Raw genomic sequence first — 8,179 nt, forward strand, 5'->3', positions numbered from 1 at the left:
ATGGGAAAACGTCCCTCTTCCTCCTTTATGTTGAAGTCTAGGGGAAAACGTCCCTGCCCCTCTCTTGTATTGAAGTCTAGGGGAAAACGTCCCTGCCCCTCTCTTGTATTGAAGTCTATGGGAAAAGGTCCCTCCTCCTCTCTTGTATTGAAGTCTATGGGAAAAGGTCCCTCCTCCTCCTCCCTGATGAGTTTATGGGCTCAGTCTGAAATACAACATGTTAATTTTTTTTTTTTTTTTTAAATGATGCTCCATTTAGAGGGAAAGGGGTGGGGCTACTGTGTGACTGACAGACTGGACCACCCAATTAGGAGAGAGAACAGAGAGGTCAGATCCACCTTCTCCTCCCAGAAACTGTCTCAGACTTGATGGGTGACATCACAACACTTCAGTCAACAACAATATCAACAAGGACTGGATCCCTTTTAATGACGGAGGATGAAAATATCTTTCTTCCTCATCAGGTCCTGGTGAACACGCTGAACGTTTCAGCTGTGACACTAACTTTTCCACATTATCTATCTTAAATCACAGCGTCCCTGCTTCTCTTCTAACTGTTACAGACTCCATCTGCTGTCATCAGATAGAAAATCTTTGTGTTGAGGAACCGACCAGCAGCTGCTGCTTTCAGATTTTGATGTGTTTAAACAAGTTTCTTCAAAATTGTCATGTTTTTACACATTTTGTTTTATTTTCAGACAGCAATTAACTGTCATTCCCTGAAGCAGCGTGAGGACGGTCCTGGACTTCTATATCACTGCCCCCCCATCCCCCACCCTCGACTGAGGATGTCCTGTCCTATCTGTGTGTGTGTGCGTTAATGAGAAATGGGAGGGTTGAAGCTCCAGGCTGCTTGATTTCTCAGATAGCCCTCAACATCAGAGCTGGAAGGACTCATCTGGTGTCTGCAGGCTTCAGACACTGTAGAAGACTCTAGAAGACGACCAGGCGTCAGGAGGGACCCCCCCATCTTCATCTCCAGTCCGCTCATCGTCGTCATCCTCACAGAAAGGTACGACCGAGTCCAATTCTGTCATTTCTGAAGTCGTCAGAATCTGTTTCTGCCTTACATGGGAAATGTGTGTGTGTCTGTGCTGACTGGGGGGTTTGGGTTGCATTGTGGGTAACGTATGCAACGAAGGAGATGGGCTTTAAAATGAAGTAGACCATCAACTCCATAAAAGTGGACAGAGACACTTTTTTAAGTAAAGCTGAAGCTAAAGAGCCGCAAACCTTCATCCTACCTGCTGACTACCAGGAGGCTGTGATAAACGGTCAGACTGTTGAAGTCTATGGGAAAATGTCCCTCCTCCTCCCTGATGAGTTTATGGTCTCAGTCTGAAATACAACATGTTTATTTTTTTTTAAATGAAGCTCCATTTAGAAGGAAACAGAGCAGGAAGGAGGGGAGGGGTTGTGGGGCGGGGCTGCTGCGTGACTGACAGACTGGACCACCCAATCAGCAGATAGTCCAGATCGGGTCAGATCCACCTTCTCCTCCAAATATGTTTTAAAAAACACAAGATGGCCGACAGACACCAGCTGCTGGGCTGAAATCTGATATGACTTCAGTTATTCACAAACACAATCAAAGTGATTTCTGTGTTGTGCGTTAATGTTGTGTTTTGTTCAGTTCTCACCACCAGCCCAGCATGCTGCCACCTTCCTCCTCCTCTTGTTATGTAACGTCTAAAAACATAATCAGATTAACCCCAAACTTAACATGAACCGGTTCTCTTCTGGTTTTCACTCCAGACCATGAGTCCTCCTGAGCAGAACCACTCGGACCACGTGAACGGCACGCCATGGTTCATCTATGAGTGCAACATCAATCTGGACATGGATTACCGGCGCATCGCCCTCTTCCTGCTCTACCTGTTCATCTTTGTGGTAGGCCTGCTGGAGAACGTGCTGGTGATCTGGGTGAACTGGCGCCGGCGCCACTCGGCCAACGGTGTCCTCTTCTGCGTCCTCAACATGAGCCTGTCGGACCTGATGGTGATTTTGGTGCTGCCTTTCTCCCTCATGGAGGTGACCATGGAACAGGTTTGGCTGTGGGGCCGTTTCCTCTGCAAGGTCACCAGCCTGATCTACGTGGTCAACTTCTACAGCAGCTCCTTCTTCCTGGCCTGCATGACTCTGGAGCGGTACCTGTCCCTGGCCAGGCCCTCGTCTCCAGCCCTATTCCCTGTGGTGGGTCGGCGGCGCTGGCTGCTCTGCGGAGGCCTCTGGGCACTCTCTCTGGTTCTGGCTCTGATGGAGAACATCCACGTGGACGTCCTGGAGTGGGAGGAGCCGGGCTGTTACATGCTACCTGAGAACAACTTCACCGAATGGTTCACCACTGTCACGTTCCTCTGCTTGCTCTTCCAGTTTCTGGGGCCCGCCGGCATCATCATCACCTGTAACCTGCTGATCGCCCGGGCAATCCGAACTGCTCCGGATGTGCAGGGTCGGCGGGACGTGTGGCTGATGCACGTCTACTCCTTGGTGTTTCTCCTGTGCTGGCTGCCGTACCACGGCGTCATTTTCCTCATGATGATCGACGACCTGGACCCCCATCTCTTCAGCTGCAACAGTATCGAGCTCCTGTACTTCTCGTTCACCGTGGTCCAGGGCCTGTCGCTCTTCCACTGTGTCGCCAACCCCATCCTCTACAACTTCCTGAGCAAGAGCTTCCGCAACAACCTGGTCAACACCGTGTTGAACCACCTGTCCAGGGAAGCGGCGGTGCTGGAGCAGGCGGGAGCGGGAAACCAGCCCAACGCTCCCAACCGAGGTGGCGGAGAGGCGGGAAAGCAGCGCAAGTTAAGCAATGCCAGCACGAGCCAATCAGACATTGGCTCGTAAGGAAGGACACAAGAAAAGAGTAAGAACTGAGACCTGAGTCCTGAATTCTTCTGGATCTTCTCACTCTGGTCATTGACTCATTGAGCTGTTCGATATGCAACAGCCGTCATCACCAACACCTTCTTCTCATAATCCACTTCCTGTTTTTAATCTTATGTGTCTGATGCGTTTCAGTGGAAGGCAGGAAATGTTTGTTGTTTTCTTTTTTTCCTCAAAGCTGCTCAAATCCCACAGGATGTGACGGCAGCTTTGTTGCCCGGGGACAAGCAGCGCCGTGCCAGGAATGTGTGTAAACAGACCTGATCTGATCCATCCCATCATATAACCGAGTAGATCAGCATCTGATTATAGTTCACATTAATCTGCTGCTGTAGTCCGACAATTTCTGTTAAACCCAATAAAACTCCCTCAAACACTGTTTGTATCCATCTGAGCAGAAATTCCAGATTTATGGTTGTTATGTGCGTTTCTTATGGTCAGTCACAGAACAGCATGTTTTCAAGCGTTTATCTTACTCAGCTTGAAGTGTTTGGCTTTTTTCCTCTTTGCACATTATGTTGATCTTGCATCAACTTCCCTGTTAAAAATGTTTCATTCACACTTTCAAATCATAAAGAAAACAGGTCTGTCAGGCTGCAGATGGCACAATGGGAGGAAGAGAGTGGGCTTTGAAAAGGGGCCCAAGGTCGCGACCCCCCCCCCCCCAAACAAAACACAGGTTTCTGCAAATTCATCAGATTCTGACGATGAACTAAAGAGGATCATCCGGAGCTTTAAGAGTCTTCAGTTCTTTATTCTTTTCATAAACAATATTTAAAAAATAATAAAAAGTTGAACTGTGGTCATAAATAAGACAAACATGTGATGAGCACTTAAATATTAAATATTGTTTTTCTACAGCACAGTCTGCGCCTCACACACACACACACACAAATCAAACACACTCATACGGCAAGTTGTGAAAATGAAACTGTAAAAATTGCAGAGTGAAAATATTGACTGCAAATATAAGAAAATAATTTCTATGCTACAATGAGATGCTACTTTAGTAACAGTATCACCATTAACTGCTGACTTACAAACATGTCCTGATACTGACAGATACACACAGTTTGGATATAACATCCCCCACTGACACACAACAGGATACGCTTTTTTATATCTGAGCTCAAAGAGACCGAACTCTGAACCAACACATCACATCAAGTCTACGTCTAAAACAGCTGGAGCGATTCTTTCAGTCAATTCGGTCGTTTTCGGAGCAGAAATGTTGGAAATGTAAGTTTTTTAATGTGACAATTTGCTGCTTTACGTTTTTCTCTCACAAGATAATAAATTGAACATTTTGAGATCTGGACGGAGATTCATCCGACTAAAGCATTGATCGTGAAAGTTTATGTGCAGCTCTAGTCTACGAGATCCAGGAAATGGTCCATGACAACCGGGGCGGGGGGGCGGGGCACCAGCTCAGCCATCAGGCGTCCACGGTCGGCAGCGGCTCTTTCGAGTGGTCGTTGTACATGAAGGTCTGCTCGATATTGAAATCTGGCGGCAGGTGGTCTTTGTGGAGCTCCATGTGCGACGACACCAGCTTCAGCGTGGAGAAGTAAAGGCCGCAGACGGTGCAGCGGTACATCAGGGCGCCGGCGTGCGTCTTCAGGTGGCAGATCATGGTGGAGCGGCCTCTGAAGAAGCGCAGACACACTTTGCACTGGTAAGGCTTCTCCCCGGTGTGGATGCGGAGGTGATAGGTAAACTCTCCCGAGTGGGCAAACCGTTTGCCACAGTAGCGACACCGGTACCATTTCCCACGAACCCCTGCTGCTCCAGCAGCGGCGTCCTGTCCCGAGCTCCCGTTGGTCAGGACGCCGGAGGACAGGCTGTGTGCTGGCCCTTGGAAAAACTTCTCTGGTATGTTCAAGCCCATTCCCATTCCCAGGCTGCTCATCTTCACGAGGCCACTGACGTCCCGCAACGATGAGGAGGAGCAGGATGACGGGGGCCCGTCCGGCAGCTGGTCAGCTTTACGTTTGCCTGACCAGCTCTGGTTGCTGCCGCCGCCGCCCCCTCCGCTCCCCAGGGACTCGGTGGTGTGCAGGCTGAGGTGATACTGGAAGGCAGATGAGGAGCGGAAAGTCTGTGGGCAAAGGAAGCAGTGCAGCTCCTCCCCCCCAGCTGCACCCCCCCTGTCCACTCTGTACACCCTCAGCGCAGAGCGCTCCCTCTCCTTGGCTGCCGCCTCCTCGGCGTGCACAGTCATATGTTTGTCCAGGAGGGGCCGCTCCACGAAGCAGCGGGCGCAGTGTGGGCAGGCGAAGACGGGCAGTGACAGGTGAGTGAGGATGTGCCACAGCAGCGAGCAGAGGGACAGCTGGGGGAGGGGACACAGGCTGCAGCTCAGACTCTGAGGACACACGTGGGTCAGCAGGTGGTCTTTGACGGCCTGGGGGGGACACGTCAGGTGAGTCAACATGGAATCAGCAGTTTATCTCCAGAACAAACAAACATGAAGATAACCTGACTGTATTTGAAATATTTCCTGTTGGATCTCATCGACTTCAATGACTGATTTTATTTTTCAGCAGGTTATCTTTCATAATGATTTGTGGTATTAATGTTGCTGCTGAGAAAATGTAATCTGAAAGTCACATTACTGAAAGGTGGAGAGTTACATGATGTGTTGTGCTGTAAATTATGTTTTACAAACAAATGTGCGTTGAATTTGCACCAACCTGGAAGTCCTTGCTGAGGGTTTTGGTGCACACGGTGCACTGCAGCTCGGAGGTGGCGCCCTGGCCGCTGCTGCTAAGAGCCCCCTGAGGTATGGAGTAACCGGAGGATGACTGGCGGTGGTGACGCAGCAGTTTGCTTTGGCTGCAGAACTGCAGGTGACACATGTCACAGGTAAAGAGCTGCACGCCGACGTGGGAGAGGGAGTGTGTGGCGCCGGCGGTGCGGTCGGGGAACGAGGCCCCGCACACCCGGCAGAGCCCCAGCTCCGTCAGGTGGCTCTCGGCGTGTCTTCGGACGGCAGCCGGGTCTGCTGGGAGCGGCACTGAGCAGGTCTTACAGGACAGCATGTCTCTTGTCACCTGGGGGAGGAGAATATAAAGTTTTACCTTCCACCTGACGTTAACAACGAAAATAGAGCATAAAGTCTGTCGGAATGCTGGATGTTCCCTCCTGAAGGTCTGAGGACCAAATACAAACGTTACCTGACGGCTGGAGCTCCCTCCCTCACCATTCTCCACGCACACAAGGTCGTCTTCATCCTCCTCCTCCTCTCCTTCCTCCATGAAGTTCTCATCGTCACTCAGCTCGATGATCTCCCCCGCCAGCTGCCTCCACTGCTCCTCCTCCATTCCCTCCATTACTCTGTTACCTTGCAGAGCTTCCTGCTCGTCCTCCACCTCCCTGAACATCAGCCTGCCGTCTCTCTGCAGCTCCACCACCTCGCCCTCCACCGGGCCGACCTGCAGGCTGGACGTCGCAGCGCAGGCCTCGGCTCCCAGCTGAGCTGAAGAGTCGGGAAAGGAGCAGGAGTCGGACGGTGCAGGTTCAATGCAGCGAGGCAGGGAAACACGGGTGCTCTCTGAAGCCGTCTGTCTGTCTCTGCTGCTGTCCTCACACCCGCCTCCCATCTCCTCGTCCTCCAGCCCTTGCTCTGTCTTCAGCTGGAGCACCGGACCCGCCAGCAGCAGGCCGTCGCTCTGGCTGAGGTGGCTGCTGCTGGTTAGAAGATCAGCTGACATCTGCCCGTAGCCGATGTGAGACTGGACATCTTCTGCCTTCAGGTCCGGAGTCAGAGCCTCAGTGGGAGCTTCATGGCCGGCTCTGGACGTCCTGCCCTGGAAAAGAGGTGAGGGAGCGGCGGGAGTCGGTGTGGCAGACGGTCCGGCTGATGAAGACAGAGACGAGCAGGAGGCGGCAGATGAGCACACAGACGACGCAGATATAGCAGCTGTGCTGGCAGCTGCCACTGAGGAGTCCAGAACCGGATCTCCAGGACTTCCTGCTTTACAGTTTGCAGACACAGAAGCCTGCAGGTCGGGGAAGATGGCATGACAGGCTCTGACCAGCTCACTGACGCCCAGCCTCTCTGCCAGTTCATACAACACTCCGACATCGATGAGGTCCGTGAGGATCTCCCCCGTGTAGACGAACGTCAGCACCTTCTCAAAGTTGGCCGGGGAGATAAACTCCAGAGAGAGGGCGGCGGTGGACGAGGCTGGAGCCCGGGCGAACAAGTTGCAGAAGTACGTCCCGGCGCAGGCCAGCACTGCACGGTGCGCTGCAAACGTTCGGTTTCCAACTTGCAGCGAGACGTCACAGTAGCGGCGGGACTGGCGGCAGCGGTTGAGCTCAGCGAGGAGGCCGGTGGCGTGGCCAGGACCCTGCAGCCGGATCCTCATCCCTGCTGCTGCAGCTCCAGATCTCCTACGGTCCAACTGCAGGTCAGAGCAGACGAAGAGCATCTGTGAATGTCTTCACATTCACTAAGGAGAAATCATAGAATACCTTTGGATTCATTTTTTTGTTTGAGATTTCTGAATTTCTTTTTCTGGCAGGTTTGTTGGTTTTTATTCCAGTCACTGAAAACAAACTAAAAACTTCTCTGAATCTCTGAAAGATAGCTGATTTAACTTATGTTGTCAAAGTTTAGACAACATAGTTTAGATTGTTTAGTCCGTGATATCCAAGGTGACTCAGATGAACATGAAGGCAGAAAAACTAGCAGATTTACAGAAACTCCAATCTATATAGATCGATATAAACTATAAACTATAAAGATAACGATTTTAAAAGGCAGTTTTATTATTATTACTGAAGTGTCAGCTGCAGTTTCATGCTGACTTAATAAGATCTCATAAATGTGTTTTTCACCGTTTTCCTGAAACCAACATGTGAAACCTTTTCCTTGTTTGTTTTAACATCATGTCGGACCCGTCAGGGTTCTGCAGCCTAACGAACCGGACTCTGGTTCTGCTCATTTCACTCATCTACTCGCTGCAGAGTCCTGCTCCGGTTCGGTTCCGGTTCCTCACCCATCGACGGACGCGTGCAGCCGGTCTGGATCCGCGTCGTCTCGTTGTTTGTGGGTCTGGCTCCGCTTCTGATCCACCGTTAATCAGTCCGGTAAATTACGGACCTGCTGATTCTCTGTCGCGTTTTCGTGACGTGTGTCAACAAAGCGACTGTTGATGACGCCCTCTAGAGCGCGACTGCGTCACTGCAGCCGGAAAGAGCAGCGACCGGAAACAGAAAGTTAGTTTCACTTTTTTTTGGGGAAATAAAAGAAAAAGAAAAAAAAAACAACAACGGAGATTTA

At 50.9% G+C, this 8,179-nt stretch overlaps 3 protein-coding genes across 6 annotated transcripts in view; 2 read left to right on the plus strand and 1 right to left on the minus strand.

The window, feature by feature from the left end:
- pip4k2ca (phosphatidylinositol-5-phosphate 4-kinase, type II, gamma a) overlaps window positions 1–116 on the plus strand; it is a 9,514-nt gene extending 9,398 nt beyond the window's left edge. The window contains exon 10 of one of the 3 annotated variants that reach the window (XM_029506171.1): window positions 1–116. This exon is cut by the window's left edge and continues 2,704 nt beyond it. The gene's annotated coding sequence lies outside the window, so the exon portion shown is untranslated. The other 2 variants (XM_029506173.1, XM_029506170.1) reach the window with 2 other exon arrangements.
- A 145-nt stretch (window positions 117–261) lies between these two features.
- On the plus strand, window positions 262–3,267 carry ackr5 (atypical chemokine receptor 5). Its single transcript, XM_029507346.1, has 2 exons — window positions 262–1,012; window positions 1,756–3,267. The coding sequence occupies exon 2, from the start codon at window positions 1,759–1,761 to the stop codon at window positions 2,848–2,850; it is 1,092 nt and encodes a 363-aa protein (XP_029363206.1). The 5' UTR covers window positions 262–1,012; window positions 1,756–1,758; the 3' UTR covers window positions 2,851–3,267.
- Window positions 3,268–3,558: 291 nt separating this feature from the next.
- Window positions 3,559–8,013, minus strand: zbtb39 (zinc finger and BTB domain containing 39). Of its 2 annotated transcripts, none has more exons than XM_029507345.1 (3): window positions 7,896–8,013; window positions 5,583–7,298; window positions 3,559–5,293 (listed from the first exon to the last, which is right to left on the minus strand). In XM_029507345.1, exons 2-3 carry the CDS (start codon window positions 7,260–7,262, stop codon window positions 4,325–4,327), a joined length of 2,649 nt encoding a protein of 882 aa, XP_029363205.1. In that variant the 5' UTR covers window positions 7,263–7,298; window positions 7,896–8,013; the 3' UTR covers window positions 3,559–4,324. The 2 variants fall into 2 exon arrangements, with proteins under 2 accessions (XP_029363205.1, XP_029363203.1); XM_029507343.1 differs by having other exon boundaries at window positions 5,583–7,346; window positions 7,896–8,002.
- Between the last annotated feature and the right edge of the window lie 166 nt (window positions 8,014–8,179).

The sequence above is a fragment of the Echeneis naucrates genome, chromosome 7, assembly GCF_900963305.1.
Source record: "Echeneis naucrates chromosome 7, fEcheNa1.1, whole genome shotgun sequence".
Classification (NCBI taxonomy): Eukaryota; Metazoa; Chordata; class Actinopteri; order Carangiformes; family Echeneidae; genus Echeneis; species Echeneis naucrates.